Source organism: Camellia sinensis, chromosome 14 (assembly GCF_055761805.1).
Source record: "Camellia sinensis isolate YWXY chromosome 14, ASM5576180v1, whole genome shotgun sequence".
Lineage (NCBI taxonomy): Eukaryota > Viridiplantae > Streptophyta > Magnoliopsida > Ericales > Theaceae > Camellia > Camellia sinensis.
Genome location: NC_138974.1, coordinates 42,317,068 through 42,336,497, shown reverse-complemented (window position 1 = coordinate 42,336,497; position 19,430 = coordinate 42,317,068). Strand labels below are relative to the sequence as shown.

The following is a 19,430-nucleotide window of genomic DNA, read 5'->3' as shown; positions in this document are numbered from 1 at the left end:
TTACCTTCGATTTCATCTTCTGTGATGCGACCGGGATACAAAACCACTGCAGCCTGAATTTCATCAGTCCTTGCTAGTTTTACAACTACCACCCAAGTCAAACGCAAAAATAACCCATAATCTTAGCAGCCGAGTCCATGACTCGTTGGTGAAGAGCAGCCCAGTTCAACTATGTCAAATTTCACAGCTTATTTCATGTAAAAAGCAATATAAACATCTTACCACCCTAGCAAAAACCTGCAGCCCCTATTGAAGTGACTCCTTTGCTTCGTAAAGCAGAAATTACTGGCTTGGCATCTTCAAACCCTTTATCCTGGAATGCAGAAAGTTCACATTAACATAGCTAATTGAATTGTTGAAGAAAAAATTCTTTCTTTCCAAACCTTTTGTCTTCTAATAGGATCAATATGCTTCTCATAACATTTAGTGATGAATCTATCGGCCTAAAGTTGATCTTTATTGATTTATTTTTTTTTTATTTACTTAACTTTTTTAATTTTATTTTAATCATGTCGAAAAATTTTGGTTTTAGTCCTATCTCAATTGGACAACCCTAAAAATTTTAAAAATTATACATAACCACAATTTGGAACCTTGTGATGTTGAAATAGAGAAAAACTATGTGCACTATCACTTCTTTAATCTTTGAAACTAGCATGCCAATTTCGATGACCGACTTTTAGATAAAGGGTAGTGAAACCAGAAACTAACCACGCCATGCTCCTTTCTCCATGATTCCCAGTCCATATTAGGGTTATTAAGGTCAAAAGGTTCACCATAGAAGAAATTAGGAACCACTACTAGAAATCCCTCGGCTGCCACTTTGTCTGCAAGTTTCCTTCAAAATGATAAAATGCAAAATGTTACTTCAACTAAATTACAAGAGATAATGATGCAATTAGTGACAAAATAAGAGAAAATAAAAGGAGAGGAAAAGGGAAGGAAAGAGGGGACAAAATAACCAATCATTTCCCTTTGTTTGGTTGAGAAGAAAGTGGGACAGAAACTAAAAGAAAAAAATGTAGTTTATTGACTCTTAGCGTTATTTGTTGCACTTTAATCTAAATTTAAATTTTCCTCCAAAGTTGCTTGTGTAATGAAGATTTTTACTTATCAGAGAGAGAGAGAGAGAGGGGAGGGGAGAGTGAAGATAAAATATTTAAAAACTTTCCTTCATTTTTCTTCTATTTTCTCTCCAATTAAGTCAACCAAACAAAAGAAAATAAAAACTTTTTGAATCTCTCCCTTATCGTCCCTTTTTTCTCTTCAACCAAACACACCACTGAGAATTAAAATAGATAATCACTATGGTTCCTCAGAATGCTATCCAGGTTTTATAATATTATTATTTCAATTGGCCAAAATTGCAGCATTCCAGCACCAGATTTGAGAAAGCTGTTAGCAAACTAAATTCCTCATCTCCTTTTAATCCCTTAACAGTTCCCTAATGTTTCAAAATATAGACGAGACATCATAACCAGTTATACTACTAACCAATTTAAGTTCCAACTCAATTGCTCAGTTTCAGTCCATACATGCAAACTATTTCCAGAACCTTGACCTTTGATTTTTTCCCTCTAAGTCCTGTCACAATTTAATCAAAAGATTTTTTTTTCCCCATATACTAGCTCTCAATCAAGAAATAAGAGACAAAATTTATCTATAATAAAATGAATTTACACAACTCCTATGTATGCATATTAGTTAATGTTGGACTATACATAACCAGGGATTGGTTAAAATGTATAAATAATCTTTAACCTAAATATGGACCTAATTACATTCTTTCTCCAGGATCAGAACAAAGGCTTGCAATGCCATGCAAGCACCCTTACTGCATGCAGATACACTGTTATGTACACTTCCTACATCAAAATCACATTACACTAGAATGTAATTCCACAGACTCCATGACTTGTCTATTTTGCACAGATTACTTATAAAAAATAAATAAACAAATAAAGGTGCATGATCATGAAAATGCCAAGCTATAAGTGGAGCTTCAACAAGTTGATTGAATGAATTGATGTCTTGAAGTCAAAAGGATTAAAAAAATAAAATATGAACACCAACAGGTCCAACACCAAATCTCAAAACAAAAACTTTCTTAGGTAGTATCTGATGGTCTGCGGGTAAATATGCAAGTTAAAGACAACACCAACTACAATATTTTACTAACAACAGATAATAGTAATAATTCAGCATACCTCATATTTGGAGCTTCATATCCTGCAAAACATTTTAAGAAAGCAAAACATCTAAAGCTTAGTTTGTGAAAGAACATTGAGAACTCAAAACATATATCATAATGCAAACTTTTAAATTTTCATCGGAATCATCTTCTGCATTCGCGATCTTCTGCATTCGCATGTAACTTCCTACCTGGAGATGCAAAGACCAGAACAAGGTCGATTCACAGAACAATATGCATATTGTTTGGAACCATTACCATTATGTGTCCTAATACCGCGATTTAAAACCTTAGTGATTAATGATTTTAAAAACATGAAAAACTGAAGTTCATCATGCTCTTGTACTTCTAAGTTCTCACTAGACTAGAAAATAATGAGTTAAATGCTTCTAATTTAACATAATGCAATGAGAAGGAAAATTCATATTCCAACTCTGGCTTTTCACACATAACCAATAACAAGTTATACCTGGCATTTTATCTCTATCAGAACCTTCAAGGACTTCCAGGTAGTGAACAAATGAGGGAACAACTATATCGAGCTTTCCATCACTGAGATCTAAAATATGAATACAACATAAAACATGTTGTCCACCACAAATATTAAAATTATTAGGCAAAAAATAAAGCATGTTCCCTACAAATCCTTGATATCAAAGAATAACAGTTACTAGATATTTTATTTCGTTTTTGAAGTTTCTAGACATTGAAGGTTTCTCTGCTGAATGCACTCATCTCGGAGGGTATTTGACTGTGAAGCTTGGGAAAACTGTGTTGTCAGTTAAAAGCAGCCCAGTGCAAGAGGCTGCCGCCTTTGCAGGATTTGGGAAAGGGGTCAGATGCACCATGTGTGGAGAGGCTCTTTCTACATTTCAAACCCACAATTTTGTTTTGTCATTAAGCTACAGAAAAAATAATCTGTTTATTTTTTTCTTGGGTTAAAGTTTGATTTTAAAAAATTGCTTTATATTAATTCCAATGGGTAACATCAAAGTTTGGCTTCCTTTCCTAGAGTGTTTTCAAGAAAATTTTGAGCAATACTCCTAAAACAAGGCGAAGAGAAAAATGATTAATTCAAGTGAAATATGTCACATGAATTTAAAACCAAAATTGGCGGCATATAATACTTTAAAGGAAAGCTTCTTTTTTTTTCACCTGTTTATATCAGCAATCAAGGGGGTAGCATGTACACTAGAACTAACTTATGTCTGCCATCTCAGCTCCAAATGTTGAGGACACTGAGTATTCAACAATTCATCTTCATCCCCACACACACCCACAAGAAAAGTAAATACATAATCATCCTTTGAAGCTATTGATTCTATATCTCAAGAGAGCAATGCAGTAAGAACAATCAATTCTACTTCACTTTACCACGAATCTCATTGAAGTTAACTGAAAAAACAACTGAGAAATAGTACATAAATATATACAGCTTGTTAATTGTCATCTAATTCTACTAACACCACATTTCAAATCTAAGAACCTCAAATTCAATTGCTTAGGCTAACCTAAACCAATTTAGAGCAACAAATATGGGTCCGTCTAACACAGGTAATAATATGAGAGGAGAGTTAGGTGTACCTCAAGGCTGAACCTAGAGCTGGACTGAACCAACAAATCTGGTGCAGAGTTCTTATCAGAGAAGTTCGAGGGGTCGATTGAACAGAAATGGAGAGAAAAATTAGGGCAAAGATGAACTGTCAATCTTCCGATTTCGTTTCTGACGCATTAATGTGCATCGCCACCTAATCTTTCTTATCGCAATCAGCCCGTTCGAGATTGCCGTTCTGACGAGTCCGACGGTAGTCCTTTGTAGACAAAAGGTTCTGAAACAGTTAAGGGGAGTGTAGGGTCTGGATTTGAAAATATGGCTTGTGGAGGGATTGGAGAAGATCGAAGGTAGGGTTAGGATTTTGGAACTGATGACGAGAGTGGAGAATACGAAGTAGACGACCAGTGAAGAGAATACGAGCAGAGAGAGAGGGCGGCGAGGGAGGAGCGGTGGCGGCGGCAGTGGTAGCGCCAATAGTATTGAACGCACTCCATCTCCATCTCCATCTCCATCTCCATCTCCCTCTCTCTCTCTCTCTCCCGTGTGTGCGTTTGTGATGAACCCTAGCTTTTGATTACAAGCAGCCAAAGAGTCAAATGTATTTTGAATTTATGTTTTTTTTTTTTTTTTTAATTTGTGTTTTGGTGTTGGGGGTTTTTTTTTTTTTTTTTTAAAAATGGGAATTGTATATTTTATATAAAAAATAATTTGGAATGTTTTATACAAGGGAGTGTGATTAAAAAGTAATAATGTATATATAATCACATTTTAATTAGAATGTGTGATTAAAAATATATATATAATCACACTCATTTAAAAAGTATGATTAAAAAATAATAGTGTATATATAATTACACTTTAATTAGAATGTGTGATTAAAAAGTATATAAATAATCACACTTTAATTAGAATGTGTGATTAAAAAATATATATATATATAATTACACTTATTTAAAAAATGTGATTAAAAAGTAGTAGTATATATATAATCACACTTTAATTAGAAAATGTGATTAAAAAAATATATATATATATATAATCACACTTAATTGAAAAGTGACATGAAAAATAAATATTATCACACTCAATCAAATTAAGTGTGATTAAAATATCAATCTAATTTTTTTTATCACACTTTCAATAAAAGTGAGATTTTTTTTTTTGTCAAAGTGTGATCTTTAACTATTTTTGTAGTAGTGTAACAAGGACGAGGTCCAACTTGCGAAGCCCAAACTCCTCGGCCCATAGTTCAGCCTGAATCCGAAATATGAGATGTCTTCTTGGCCTAAGACCGAGCTACACCAGCCCTTATCTCAGCCCATTGCGCGGCCCAACTTTCAAAGAAGACTTTTCCTAGCTCGGCCCAATTTATTTACAAATTACCCTCTCATGGTCCTACTAAAAAACTTATGTTCTTGTAGACGTCCCCAAACGTCCCGGGAGGGAATCCCGTTCTGTTCATTTGGGCTCACTACAGTTCAGACTCAAATTGTCACGATTCTTAATCTGATCTTGCAAAGTGCAATGCAAGACTGATAAATCACCAAAGAGTCCAAATCCGGCAAATCGTTTTTGGAAAACAGATTTTTTAGAAAGAAGTGCCAAACATGGACTGCTTTGCCAGATACAGAGTCGCCACCTAAATATTTATTTTGGGAGAATTTAGGAAACCCTGACTCGTGCCTAAGGACACGTGTCCGTCATCACCAAAGTTGCCTCGGCTCGAGAACTTAGGTACGATTGGGGAAGGTCAGCTATAAGCACCCCCGCTCGCTCGATCAAAAATCGGCCACTACTAAACATGATATCTTGTTTTTGAAAACACATGCGTTCTTATTCCGGTTAATTAGCTAATCTTTACTACGTGATGCGCACAGCAAAACAAGTATAGACTAGATTGCCTAATTTGGAACAAAGCATCGCATATCCGTTTGTTTGGAAATGGTTTGAAGTTTGCTACTCGCAAGTAGGCTTAAAACACGGATTTCAATGAATTATCCCAATTCAAGTAATCCAACCTTCACCCACAGGCCTTCAGACAATTATATCACATAAGCAAATAGCCTCATGGTAAGCATGCTATCATGGCAGTTACTCACACACATGCAAGGATGCTAAAGCAAAAACACTTACCGAGTACTCCGAGCTAAATCAGGAACTAGTTAGTAATCAATGCATGATCCTAGTTCATGTTAAGATGGCTAATGCAACACATGCAAAATGCAACTAAGATAGGCTCGACTACTCTAAGATGGCATATGAGATGCAACAGATAATCATGTGTTCAATTTGGAATTAAAATACAATGTAGTTAGCATGATGCGCCGAGCCCGGTGCATGCAAGACAGATGAATGAATGCAAACATGCGAGCATAAGTATGCTAATTGAAACATGTCGTAAACTAACCATCATAAGCTAGTAAATAAAAGGGAGAAAGAAGTGGGGGTTGGAAGACATGCATCACACACACACGCACGCTTATTACACAATTTGCCCTCTCTCGGAGGGAACAAATGAATAATACAAACTGAATAAATAATTAACTACTCTAGCTAATTAAATATTACAAAACTTCTAATTAATTACAAGAGGAAGGTGGCCACAGCCTCGCCTCGGAATGATGGGATGATGCATGCTCGATTTGCCTCGTCCGGAAACCCGTTGCCATGCCACAGTTGCCTCTGTTTACATTGCCCCGCACCTCTGAAGACTGCACAAGTCCCAAGGATGGTTCTAGAACACTCCCTGAACACTGTGGGATGTCACCGGCCAAGAGAGATGGTCACCGGCTATGGAAAAGTGGTCATCGACCAGTTATGAGGCTCTCGGCCAACAATGCATGGCCGGCCGGCACTGAATGTGGTCGGTCGGCCATTTTTTCCTGCAGAACCCTGTTTGACAGCAGTAGAGGACAGACAAGGCATGGCAATGTATTTCTAAAGAGAATGTTTACACAACCACCCTTCCCATCATGTTATGGACTCAAGGGAGTGTGGCCCTCGGTCCTCGGGCCACCAATCACGCATTTCAATGCATGATGGCCCGAGAAGCCAAAGTGTGCAATTTCAATGTCAAATAAAATGCACACAAAACAAATAAGACACCTCCAACCTCTATCATGGTTTGATCAAGAGGCACGAGATGCATGATATGCTATACAACCTAAGCATGCGAGCTAAGTATGCAACATGAACATGTGGACAAACATGCAAACATGTGACAATATTCAAACAATGAGCATGCAAGACATGATGCAACCAAAGCATGCAAACATGAAGCAATGTAACAACATTTTAGCAACATGCAAAAGATAGATTTAAACTAATTTGGACAAGCCTCAGCCATGTCTAAATCAGTGGCCATATTAGATGAGAACAAGACCTAAGATTCATGCAAACATGCACAATGCAAGGGCTCCAAGCGTAAGGCACAAAATGCAACTTTCCAAGAGCAATGCAAGGATGAAACATGGCATACAATGGCATACATTCCAGCTCTGAAATGGCATACTAAATGATTCCAAAATGACTCCGAAGCATGCAAACACTCATGCTATGCATGCTAGAAGGCTCAAACACCAAAGACTAGTGAAGTGCATTACACTATAGTCATGCAAAGCTATGTTCAAATGATGAAACCAACCCCAAATAGACCTTATGCAGCCCTAAAACAATGGCAAAATGATATGAGATGGTGGCTCGAAATGCATTTAAATGAAGCTCATACAAAGGCTCATAAATGGGGCATACAAGCACAACTCTCAAACACATTTAAAGCATGGAAAATAGGGGAGTATGACACATGTATAAGCTCTGAAATACTATACACAATAATACTAAAACATGCAAACACCTCGATATAAGCATGCAATAGGCTTCAAAACTCAAAGCTAAGCATGGCTATTACACTACAAGCATGCATGGCAAGCACCAATCGACCAAGAGGCCTAAAAATAGAGTTAAGGCAGCCCAAAATATGAACAAAACATGTTTGGAGTAGGGCCAAAACATGCTAGAATGGAGGGCCAAAACAACATGCAACATTGGCTAGTAAGTATGGATTACACTACATGTATATGAAGCATTCAAGGGGCTATTAAACCAGCCAAAAACAAATTCATGGCATGCCAAAATATGACCAAATACCCACTGAATGTGTCCAATACATGTTAGAATGAGGTACTCCTTTGGAAGGCCATGCAAGGGGTTGTTCTACACATGCAAGAAGGACATCTAACATGGAAAAACCAACTCTGGAAAGGGGTTATGCAGGCCCTAAAACTCACTGAAAAAGGTCTGAAATATGCTCAAGAAGTGTGCAAATATGGGCCCCTTTGGAAGGCCAAATATGCTAGTAAACAAGACAACAAAGGAGAGGATCCCCCTCTCCTTCTTAGGACCTCAAAACACTATCCCCACCACTGAAATCCCTCTGGATTTCAGTGGTGAGAGGGCCAATACAAGGTGGTCCCGAAGCTCATAAAAAAAGCACAAAAATGAGGCCAAACAAGGCCTAAGAGGGGGTAAACAGCCCCAAACACAAAAGTGATCTTAAACAAACTTCAAAAGCATGCAAAAACAGAACTTTTATCAGTTATAAATTAAGCTCAAAACAACATTAAAGATAGGCTAAAATTCTATGCAAAAAGGGGGAATAAAGAGGGTGTTTCTCACTCTTGATGCACAGCTGCAAAACCATCAGGTTCTTAGACCAAAAACCAGTCCCTTAGCCTCTAAAAATGGCCTCCAAGATGCTTAGGTTGATGATGGAGGTGTTAGGCTAAGAGTTGGTGTGCAAAGGGGCCAAGAACCAAGCAATTTGGAGCTCAAAATAGAGAGATATAGAGAGATGTATATTGTTTGCCTTAGCAAAATTTTTGGAACCCTTGCAATGGAAGAGGAGCTCTTCTTTTATAGAGGAACAAAGGTCCAAGCTTCTTGGAGAAGCTTGGAGCAAAGGGGCCAAACTTCTCTTAGAAGCTTGTAGCAAAAGGGCCAAGCTTCTTGAGGAAGCTAGAGCAAAGGGGTCAAGCTTCCTCAAAAAGCTAAGCAAAGGGTTCAAGCTTCTCTAAGAAGCCAAAACAATAGGGTCAAGCTTCTTGGAGAAGCTAGAGCAAAAGGGTCAATGCTTCTTAGAGAAGCTAAAAAGGTTCAAGCTTCTTGGAGAAGTTAAAACAAAGGTTCAAAAGGTTCAAGCTTCCTCAAGAAGCTAAAATAAGGGTTCAAAAGGTTCAAACCTCCTCAAGAAAAGGTCTCGGCCAGAAAAAGTGGTCGATTGATCAAAGAAATGGCCGGTCGACCAAAAACATTGCCGACCGGCCAACACTTTTGGTCGGTAGCAAGAAAACAGGGCTGGTAGCCTCAAGCCATGGCCGGTGAGGTGTGGAGATGGCCAACAAGCCATTCCCTGCCCTTAGAAGCAAACACACAAGTGTTTGGTCCACAACCGAGTACAAAACAAACAACTCGAGAGGTCTCGAGGCAAGGCGCACGGCCGAAACCTCTGAGAACTCAAGACGAACACGAACATGGATAATTATCGAGTGTTCAAACGATGACGTCCAAGTCTTGAGGACGGTCAAAAATGGGGTGTCTACAGTTCCCATAAGTCTTGTGGAAAGTTTGTTGACACATTTACCCTCAATATTAGTTGTTAATATCATAAATAATAGTAAAACCATATATAGGAAATCGAATATTACCATAGATCATATCTATATAAACGTAACGTAACATGACACCTACATAAACGTAACGTGACACCTATGATCTATGGTAACATTCAATTTCTTATATAAAAAATTGAATGTTGCCATAGATTATATCTACATAAACGTAACGTAACGTGACACCTACATAAACTTAACGTGACACCTATGATCTATGGCAACATTCAATTTCCTATATAGAAAATTGAATGTTGCCATAAATCATATTTATATGAAACGTAACGGGCCAAACAGCACTGTCCAATTCAATGCCCGAAAAAGGAGGCAAGCATCTCCTATACTATTCTCTGTAAATCGTGCTGCCTATCGTACAACCTACAATGCACAAACTTCTCTTATATACTAATTTATACAATTTTTTAATACATATTTTTTCGTAAAAAGTCAAAAAGTTAACCCAACCAACCATTTTTTTCCCTCAACTTTTTAGTCCAAAAAGTCAAAAGTACACTTATTTAAGACATCCCAAACAATCCCTTAGTTATTATAGCATTGGTAAGCTAAAAAATAAATATTTGATTTAACTAGTTGAAGTCCAACTATTATATATTTATATATATATTTGTTGTCTAAATTTTGTTAAATTGTAATGCAAATAGAAATAAATTTTTATCCTTTTTATTTTATCCTTTTTTTTTTAGATAATAATATATGAAGGGCCCAATTTAAAAAATTCTCCTTAGACCCCAAATAGCTCAAAGCCGACCCTGACAATTAGAAGATGTGTACAATTATAAAGTAAGAGTTAATAGGAAAATAATAAATCTAGGAAAAATTTAACAAATCATTCAAAAAAAAAAGTAATCATAATCATGTACATTAGTTTGCTGGAGCCATCGTTCAATAAACTGTCACTCATTGTTGTAGATATATTTTTCACAATCATAACCCCAGTGACAGTGATAATTTGATAAGATTTTGAGGTATAGACTTTGATATTCCAGGCTTCATTCTCTTCGGGATCAGTTATTCGAGCGACAACACATATGATTAGTAGGGCGAACCTTCTAGATCTGGGCAAACTGTACCTAGTGTCATTAGTGTTGGTTTGAATCCCCACCTATGAATAAATTCGCGACTTACCGTTACATGATTAAGTAACCCCACTGTGTAGTATTATCTAAAAGTGACCTCTGAGGCCTCGTCTTCTTAGGGTCTAGCCCTAGAGGTCACCCCTATGGTTAGGCCTTTCATATTTTTCATAATCATTTTTATGATTAATTCGGTATATTATTAGATAAAAATTATTGTAAATTTTATTTTAAAAATGACTTACAAGTTACATTATTGTTAGATAATATCGGTAACTACGTATGTCTTTAAAGAATTGAACAATTACATGGATGATGTACTCGATAGGCATCAAATGATAAACAATGTAGATCAATGTGTATTTTTAGAAGAAAAAAAACTGTAAGAGCATCTTCAAATGAGAAGGCAAGAGGGTTACACGAAACATTTTTGCTAGTGAAATTGTTTTTCTCTTCCTCCAACAGGCTTTTCATCACAAGACATATTTTGTCCATTTTTCATTTTCGCTCTCCACATCTAGTTTGGTCCCATTGCTAGACAAAAAGATGTTTTCGCTATTTTGAGCTCTCTATCTCTACTTGCTCCCTCAATCTTTGTAATGTGGCCCATAGTGGGCTCACACACGTCGTTTTTTTTTTTTTTAAAACTATCATAACACTTTTTAGCAAAAATTTGTTTTGTTACAAAAAATGCTTACTACTATCTAATGAGTGGTGATTAATGTTAATATATATGTGTGTGAAAATTATATAAAAATATGTGAGAATATGTGAAATTTTTTTATTAAAGTTTAAATTTTTTAGTATTAATTGATCTTTAATAAATTCCTCATTAACAATCGTTTAGTAGTTTTTTTTTTTATATATATTTACCTTTTTAAGATAAAATTATGACTAAAAAATTTGATACGTTTACAAAATGTAAAAAAAATAAAATATTGGTAAAATTGAGGGTTGGTTTGGCAATAAATTAAAAAGGTCAAAAAATCAAAAGTTACTAAAAAATCAAAAAAAAAAGTATACAAAAAGTCAATTATTTCATTTTATTTTTACTTTTTACACATTTTTTTAATATAAAAAAGTCAAAAAAATTATCCTGTACATACTAGTTTTTTGAGGTTTTTTTAATAAATATTCTAAAAATAATAATTTAGAGAATTGATTTACTATTCAAATTACTTTGGAAACTAACTTACTTTTTAAAATTGTATTTTGGAAATATAATTTTAAATTAAAATCACGTTTTCAACCTGCAATTTTAATATGCGACTAAAATGTATTACATTTTCAATTTAAAGATATATTTTCAAAATGTGATTTTAAAAAACAGGTTAACTTTTCAAATAATATGAAAAGTGGGTCAATTCTCTATATTTTTTTTAAGTAATTTTTTATCACATATTTTAATTAAAAAAAATCTATTCCTAAACCAACCGTTAGTAGGTCTTACGATTTGTTATTACATTTGTAAATTGAAAATTAAAATAATTTTTTTAAAAAAATTAACTAAAAAGTGAAAACCAAAAGAATCATAAAGTTGCGGGACACAAGAAGAGCAATAAATAGCCCACAAGCTACAGTAATGCTACGTACAAAGAAGATTAAGGAATGTTTTGAGAAATTGGTAAAATATTAATTTTTTAATTTTTTAATTTTTTTGGCAAAAAATTAGGTTTTTTTGAATAAAAAATTAGTTTTTTTTTGTCTAAAAAAGCTAAAAAAATTGACTTTTTTAGCTTGTTGTCAAAATGCTCCTAAATACATAATTAAGATTTTGTTAGGAATAAATTAAAAAAAGTTAAAAAGTCAAAAAATTAGTAAAAAAATTAAAAAATCTATACTATTTAAGGATAGTTTGTGAGAGAAGTCACTAGGACAAAATTATTATTTTGCACTTTGAATTCAACTACTCAAAAGTCAAAAAATTAAAAGTCAAAAGAGTGAAATGGTCATTTTGATTTTACTACAATATTTTATTACATATCTTTTCGTAAAAAGTCAAAATATTATCTCAAACATTTATATTTTTTCTTTACTTTTTAAACTAAAAATTCAAAAAGTACACTCATATAGCACACCTCAAACAACTACTAAGGTCTTGTTTGTCATAACTTAAAAAAGTTAAAAAGTCAAAAAGTAAAAAAGTCACTATCCTATTTAAGTTATATCATCTTATTTAAGTCACATCTCTTTACTACATCGTTTCAAACTCAACTCATATTTCATAAAAAGTCAAAAAGTACATTTATTTAGATCATCCTAAACCACTCCGTAAATGTAAAAAAAAAATTTAATGTAAATGACTAGTAAGATGATTGAGTGGTCGATCTATCAGAGCTTGTTGATTGTGGCTATTATTTTGTCAATCATAATTGTCATCTTGTTGATCATGATTATCATTTTGTCAAACACGACTATCATTTTGTCGATCACTATCATTTTGTCATTCAATCCACCGTCCAATAATAGATAATCATTATTACACACGCTACACTTCATCCGGTCCACAAAAGTGAGGGGTGGTTCGGTATCCCCTAAATAATTCATCTTATTATCTTTTTATCTTTTTTTCATCATATCACTTATCTATTTTTTTATACATCTTTTTGTAAAAAACTAAAAAATATATTTATTTAGATCATTCTAAACAACCCTGAAGGTCCGTTTGGGAAGGGCTAATTTGGCTATTTTAGTCACAAAAAATAAAATAGACTATTTTACCCACAAAAAACAAAATGCCATATCTAATACATAATCATTATACTTTTCTCTTACAAAAAAAATTAAAAAAATCAAAAAGTCAAAAAATCCTTTCTAAATTAAACTTTTTAACTCAAATTAAAATAATTAAAAAAATTAAAAAATCATCTCACTTCCTAAACAGTTTCCAAAAGAACGCAGCGCCTGTAAACGGAATTCCCGTGCTCTGTCATTTCCGGAAACGATCTTTCGTACCTCCCACTACGTGTCACAATCACACCAATCTCCTCCCGACAGGTGTCCACCAAGATGCTTCTGCGCCTCTCAACAGTTAGACGTCGCTTTCAAAAGAAAGGACTTTCTTAGACTACTGAGGACCCATGAGAGAGAAAGAGAAAGATGAGAGAGAGAGAGGGACAAGTCGGCGGCTGCCGGCGGGTCGATGTCGTCTTCGCGCGGCTGCTTTTTTGTCCCCCCGCAGGTTTCCACTGTCTCTTCGCTTCGTCGGCGCCTCTTTTAATGTGCCCTTCCCCAAAAAGCAAGTCTGTGTCATCGCGCTTTAATCTTCGAGCGGTTCTTTAATGATCTGCTGCGATCGTGGCCGTTGGATGTCAGAATGGTTTGTTGGGAGATGTGTTCGGGGTTTAAAGGGTGGAGTTGGATAAACCTTTGTTAAACTGTGGTGGACTGATCATTGGCATTGGCCCCGACATCTTACTGTTGCTTCATGCGAATTGTATAGCCGTACGTTTTATGTGAAAGGACTGTTTTGCCCCTATGTGTTGGAATAATTACTGTTTTATGCCCTCAATAGTTCCAAACCCCAAAAAAAAGAGAGAACTAGGATTGCATCAAAACTGAGCTAAAAAGTTGTTTGAAAAATTAAAAAAACTGTTTTAAAATTAATACAAATTTTATTTTGAGTCATGCTAACGAACAAATTTTATATTGAGTCATGCTAATTATAATTGAATGTATTGTTTATAAAAAAAAAAAAATGTGAAAGAATGTTCGTAATATGTATTTCTATAACTCATGTTAAAAATATTTAAAAAGATTATTGTAGTATATTTTTTTAGCTTGCTTATTTTCATAAAATATATAATTTTTTAAAGAATAATACTATATGTACTAATTGATATATCAATTAGTATATTAATCGATGATGTGATATAATTTTAAAGATTTTGAGTACTTATAATTTATATAATGAGTGTGATCAGTAACAATAATATAATTTCGTACATTAATTGGTATACCAATTAGCGTATATAGTATCACTGTTTTTTAAATTTATAAACATATGTTTGGACACACCTTAACAAAATCTTAAATATTTAATACATTCTAAAAATTGGCATTCTTATAACTCAATCACATTAGTCAGCTGATAATTTATTTTTTTTTTTTAAAAATAATTCTCGAAACATATAAACAAATCATAGAACAGGACACAACCATATCAATTGAGTTGAATCACATCCTTTTATGGGTCTTAAACTCATAAGAGAAGTGTGTTTAATTATGTAATTAATTTTTATACAAATAGAAAAATTATTTTATTTAAAAGAAATTAATGAACAAAGAAGAAGAAGGCGAAATTTTAGAAAAAAAAAAGTTTTATTTGTTATAGGCCTTAATATTATTATGGCTTATTTTAAAAAGTAGGTTAAGTTAACTTTTTAATTTTCTTGGACTTAAAAAAAAATATATTTAAAAAAATAAAAAAGTAATGTAACTCAAAAAAATCAAAAAGACTAAAAAATTGACTTTGAGCCGTGTTACTAAAATAAGCCTATATCATGGTGAATGATGACATGAATTGTAGTTAATCTAAAAAAATTTTAGGCAAACTTAGAAATTGTGCATTCAATTATCTGACTGGACCACCTGCTAGAGTTTGTCGATCGCAATTGTTATGGTATTGATCGCGACTATTATAATATCTGCCAGTTATTTGAACAGTCGTTCGATAGAATAATTTTTATGTTTAATCCTATATTTGGTCATTTGGATATATGCACCATTATTAATCAAACAACACATGCAAAATGATGATATATTTAGGGTGTGTTTGGTAATGTTTACGTTTTCAATTTATATTTACAAAAAATTTATAAACTGGTTTTTGTTTATTTTTTGTTTATTTTTAGAAAAACACAAACTACAAACGCGTTTGGTAATTGACAAAATATTTAAAAAAATTTAAAAATATAAAAAAGAGTGAGAAATGGCAAATGGCGGCGGAAGACGATGGTGGAAAGTGGTGATGGTGGGTAGTGGGTAACTGGTGGTGGTGGGTGGTGGTGGCGGGTGGTGGGTGGTGGTGATAGGTGGGTGGCAGATGGCGAGTGGTGGTGGCGGGTAGGAGGCGGGTGGTGGTGGCGGGCGGGTGGGTGACTGTGCCAGGTGGTGGGTGGAGGATGGTAGGTGGTGGCGGGTGGGTGGTGGGCGGTGATGGTGGGTGGGTGGGTGGGTGACGGTGGCGGGTGGTGGGTGGTAGCGAGTGGGTAGTAGTGGTAATGGTGGCGGTGGCGGTGGCGGGTGGTGGGTGGTGGTGGCAGGTGGGTGGCAGATGGTAGGTGGTGGTGGGTGGTGATGGTGGGTGGGTGGGTGACGGTGGCGAGTGGTGGGTGGTGGTGGCAGGTGGGTGGCGGATGGTCGGTGGTAGTGGGTGGTGGCGGGTGGTGGCGGTGGTGGGTGGGTGGGTGATGGTGGCGAGTGGTAGGTGGTAGCGAGTGGGTGGTGGTGGCAAGTGGCTGGTGGGTGATGGTGGTGGTGGCTAGTGGTGACGGGTGGGTGGCAGGTGGCTGGTGGTGGTGGGTAGCTGGTGGTGGCAGGTGGTGGCAGGTGGGTGGTGAGTGGTAGTGGCAAGTAGGTGGCGAGTGGTGGTGGCAGGCGGTGGATGGTAGTGGCGGGTGGCGGGTGGATGGCAGGTGGGTGGTGGGTGGTGGTGGCGGGTGGTGGTGGGTGGTAGTGGCGGACGACGGTAGTGAAAAATTGTGGCAGGTGGTGGCTAGTGCTGGGTGGTAAAAAAAAAAAAAAAACAGAAAATTCAAAATGGAAACACATTTTTTGGCCAAATTTATAAACTGAGACCACTAATTTATAAATCAAAAATTTTACCAAACAAATTTTTATTTGAGTTTTTTAAATTTTTATAAATATAAACAGAAAACTGAAAACGTAAGTGTTACCAAACGACACCTTAACAACTGGCACAATTTCTACCACTACATTTATCTCTCTATCACTTCATGCCAAATCATATTTCACAAGCTCACCTTATCATTTTTTTTAGACCCTATCATTATTAGTATCAAATCAGAATTTTTGCTAAGTTTGACATCTCTTAAAAAAGTCAAAAACTTCAAAAATTACTTAAAAAGTTATTCACTCAAAAAAAATATTAAAAAATTAATTTTTTACACATCAATTCACACAAGTGTACAACTCATCAATTGACCTGGGAAGCTTTGTGATGCATTTGAAAGGAAAAATTGCACAATTTGGTGCAATTTTCACACGCTGCTATTCGGCCCATGGGCCCCATCTCAGGTTCCATTTTGATAATCTGAACCATTTTATGTGTAGAACTCGTCGAGTCCTATATGTTTATGAAAAATCACATTGATCGGATATTGATAACTATATGATCAAATTAGTTTTGTATAAAAAAATGGATGGTGTTATAATTAACGATTGAAATGAAACATATCTGATCAGATAGCTATCGATATCCGATCAACGTGATTTTTTATTAGCATATAGTACTCGATGAGTTCTAAGTATTAAACGGTTCAGATTTCCAAAATAGGACCCGTGATGGCCCTCACGGGCCGAACAAAACTGTCAAGTTCAATGCCCGAAAATTAACCAATAATTTCTTACAATCAATTCAGCCCTTAGATTGTACGGCTATTGACTTTTCATTTCTAATATTTTCCTACACACTTCTTTATATAATTTTTTAATACATATTTTTTTCATAAAAAGTCAAAAATTAACCTAAGTATCCATATTTTTTTCCTCAATTTTTTAATCTAAAAAAATAAAAAGTGCACTTATTTAGAACACCCCAAACAACCTCTATTACAAAGCAAGCCCATTTTGGTCATTTCACTTTTTTCCAGAGCTAACAAGAAAGCCAGCAAAATCTCTGCAAAGGACCTTGTGTCCTCTCCTCTCCTGTCTTCTCTTTCATCTTTCAAGCCAAACTCTCTCTCTCTCTCTAAAACCCTGTTTTAGGGTTTTTCTATATAGCCTCAGAACTTGTTATTGTCCACCTCTCTCCAATGGCTCTCTCTTCTTCTTCTTCTCAACCACTCCCTGTTCTCACTATCCTCCTCATCTTCTTCTCCATTGTTGGCTATTCACAACCCGTTCTCAACTCGGACGAGCAAGAATCGGTGTACCGAGTCCTCGAATCCATCAACTCGGACATCCCATGGCGGACTCTCTTCCCCGACGACCTCTGCTCCTCCGCCCCACACGGCGTCGTCTGCGACTTCTTCGATTCCGCCACCGAAACCGAGACATTGCACGTCTCGGAGCTGAGTTTCGGCTACGTCTCGAACTACTCTCCGAACCCACCATGCACACCCACCTCCACCATTAACGACCACCTCTTCTCTTCCTTCAAACACCTCAGAAAACTCTTCTTCTATAGATGTTTCACCGATTCACAAGTCTATGTTCCTGATTTCTCCACCTTCGGAGCTTCTTTGGAAGAGCTTTTGTTCATTGAAAGCCCATCTTTGATTGGTTCTCTCGATGGAAAACTTGGAAACTTGACGAATTTGAAGAAGTTGGTTCTCACAGGAACGAATGTCTTTGGTGAAATCCCAGATGGGTTGGGAGATTTAACCAATCTCGAACAGGTCACACTTTCCAGAAACAATTTCAGCGGCGAAGTGTCTCTAAATCTAGCGAAATTGAAGAAACTGAAGCTTCTCGATCTTAGCCAAAATGGGTTTGAAGGAAATGTCCCGGAATCAATCGGAGGACTAACAGAGGTTCTGAAGATCGACCTCAGTTCGAATAGATTTTCCGGGAAAATCCCAGAAAGCTTGAAGAATCTGAGGAATTTGGAGTTTCTAGACCTGGGTTATAATCGATTTGCCAATTTCGGAATCCCTGTGTTCTTATCAGAGATGCCCAGTTTGAAAGAGGTTTATCTGAGTGGGAACTATCTTGGAGGGCAGATTCCGGAAATTTGGGAAAATCTCAGGGGCATAATCGGAATAGGATTGTCCAATACAGGACTTGTTGGTAATATTCCAACTTCCATGGGGGTATTTTTAAGAAAAGCTTGTTATATAGGGCTTGATAACAATGGGCTTGAAGGGACAGTGCCAGAGGACTTTGGGAGATTGGAGTCTGTGAATGAGATGAATTTGGAGAACAACAAATTGAAGGGTAGGCTTCCATTTTCAGTCAAATTTGCAGCTAAGATGGGGAAGAAGCTGAAATTACAAGGTAACCCAGAACTTTGTGTTGATGAGGGTTTAAGGTCTGCTAAAATCGGGGGCAGTTTGGGGAATTTGAAGGTGTGCAACAATCCACAACATGTTCCAAGTCCAGTCCCATTCCTTGGGGGCAATTCTGTCATTCAAGCTTCTCATCTGTTGATGTTTCTAGGGTTGTTGTTCCTCTTACTTTGGTAGTAGGATAGAGATAGATAAGAGAGAGTAGAGAGAGAAAGAAACAGGGGAAACATAACATTATACTGCCGACTAGGTTGGACATTTTTTTTTAAGGTTTTAGTAATTGTAGTTTGGAAACTTAGGATGGGGGCAAAATGTAATTAGGAGTTTCTATCAATGACAAATGCATATGTTTGTTTCCATTTATGGTTTGTTTACCCTAATTTGAAGTTGCCAAATTGTTGGATTAAGGGACTGAAATGGTTAATAGTTGGTTGTTGGGTTGCTAGAATTGTTTTTTTGGTTCCTTACTTTTTGTTGTACATTTTATAATTGCTCTATTTGAATGTAATATTTTTATTTTTTCAAGTTTTATTGATTAATTTTTCTTCTTTTGCACACACATGACATTTATCTTTCGTCATACTCAGGTTAAACTCACATTAAGTGTTTGATTTCAAAATTAATGGGAGACAAATTTAAAGAGTTTTTTTAAAAACCTAATTCTCCTCCCGAGAAAAGTTAGGGATCATGAAATTTTTTTCATGAAAATGATCATGAAAGATTTATGATTCTTGA

At 35.8% G+C, this 19,430-nt stretch overlaps 2 protein-coding genes across 4 annotated transcripts; one reads left to right on the top strand and one right to left on the bottom strand.

Moving 5' to 3' along the window:
- Positions 1-155: 155 nt before the first annotated feature.
- On the bottom strand, positions 156-4,318 carry LOC114313928 (endo-1,3;1,4-beta-D-glucanase-like). 3 transcript variants are annotated; one of them, XM_082905895.1, is made up of 5 exons: positions 3,347-4,318; positions 2,661-2,743; positions 2,208-2,382; positions 712-838; positions 156-313 (listed from the first exon to the last, which is right to left on the bottom strand). In XM_082905895.1, the coding sequence occupies exons 3-5, from the start codon at positions 2,282-2,284 to the stop codon at positions 227-229; spliced, it is 291 nt and encodes a 96-aa protein (XP_082762021.1). In that variant the 5' UTR covers positions 2,285-2,382; positions 2,661-2,743; positions 3,347-4,318; the 3' UTR covers positions 156-226. The 3 variants fall into 3 exon arrangements, with proteins under 3 accessions (XP_082762021.1, XP_082762023.1, XP_082762020.1); XM_082905897.1 differs by having other exon boundaries at positions 2,208-2,229; XM_082905894.1 differs by having other exon boundaries at positions 2,208-2,743.
- Positions 4,319-17,371: 13,053 nt separating this feature from the next.
- RIC7 (ROP-interactive CRIB motif-containing protein 7) lies at positions 17,372-19,054 on the top strand. Its single transcript, XM_028266444.2, has one exon. The coding sequence runs from the start codon at positions 17,502-17,504 to the stop codon at positions 18,870-18,872; it is 1,371 nt and encodes a 456-aa protein (XP_028122245.2). The 5' UTR covers positions 17,372-17,501; the 3' UTR covers positions 18,873-19,054.
- The last annotated feature ends 376 nt before the right edge of the window (positions 19,055-19,430 follow it).

Excerpts from the sequence above, each read along its gene's own strand:
- RIC7 (XM_028266444.2), top strand. The coding sequence starts at position 17,502 with ATGGCTCTCTCTTCTTCTTCTTCTCAACCACTCCCTGTTCTCACTATC.
- LOC114313928 (XM_082905894.1), bottom strand. The coding sequence starts at position 2,284 with ATGTTCTTTCACAAACTAAGCTTTAGATGTTTTGCTTTCTTAAAATGT. Across the intron at positions 839-2,207 it reads TATGAAGCTCCAAATATGAG|GAAACTTGCAGACAAAGTGG; the intron begins GTATGCTGAATT and ends ATCATTTTGAAG. Across the intron at positions 314-711 it reads GGAGAAAGGAGCATGGCGTG|GATAAAGGGTTTGAAGATGC; the intron begins GTTAGTTTCTGG and ends TCTGCATTCCAG.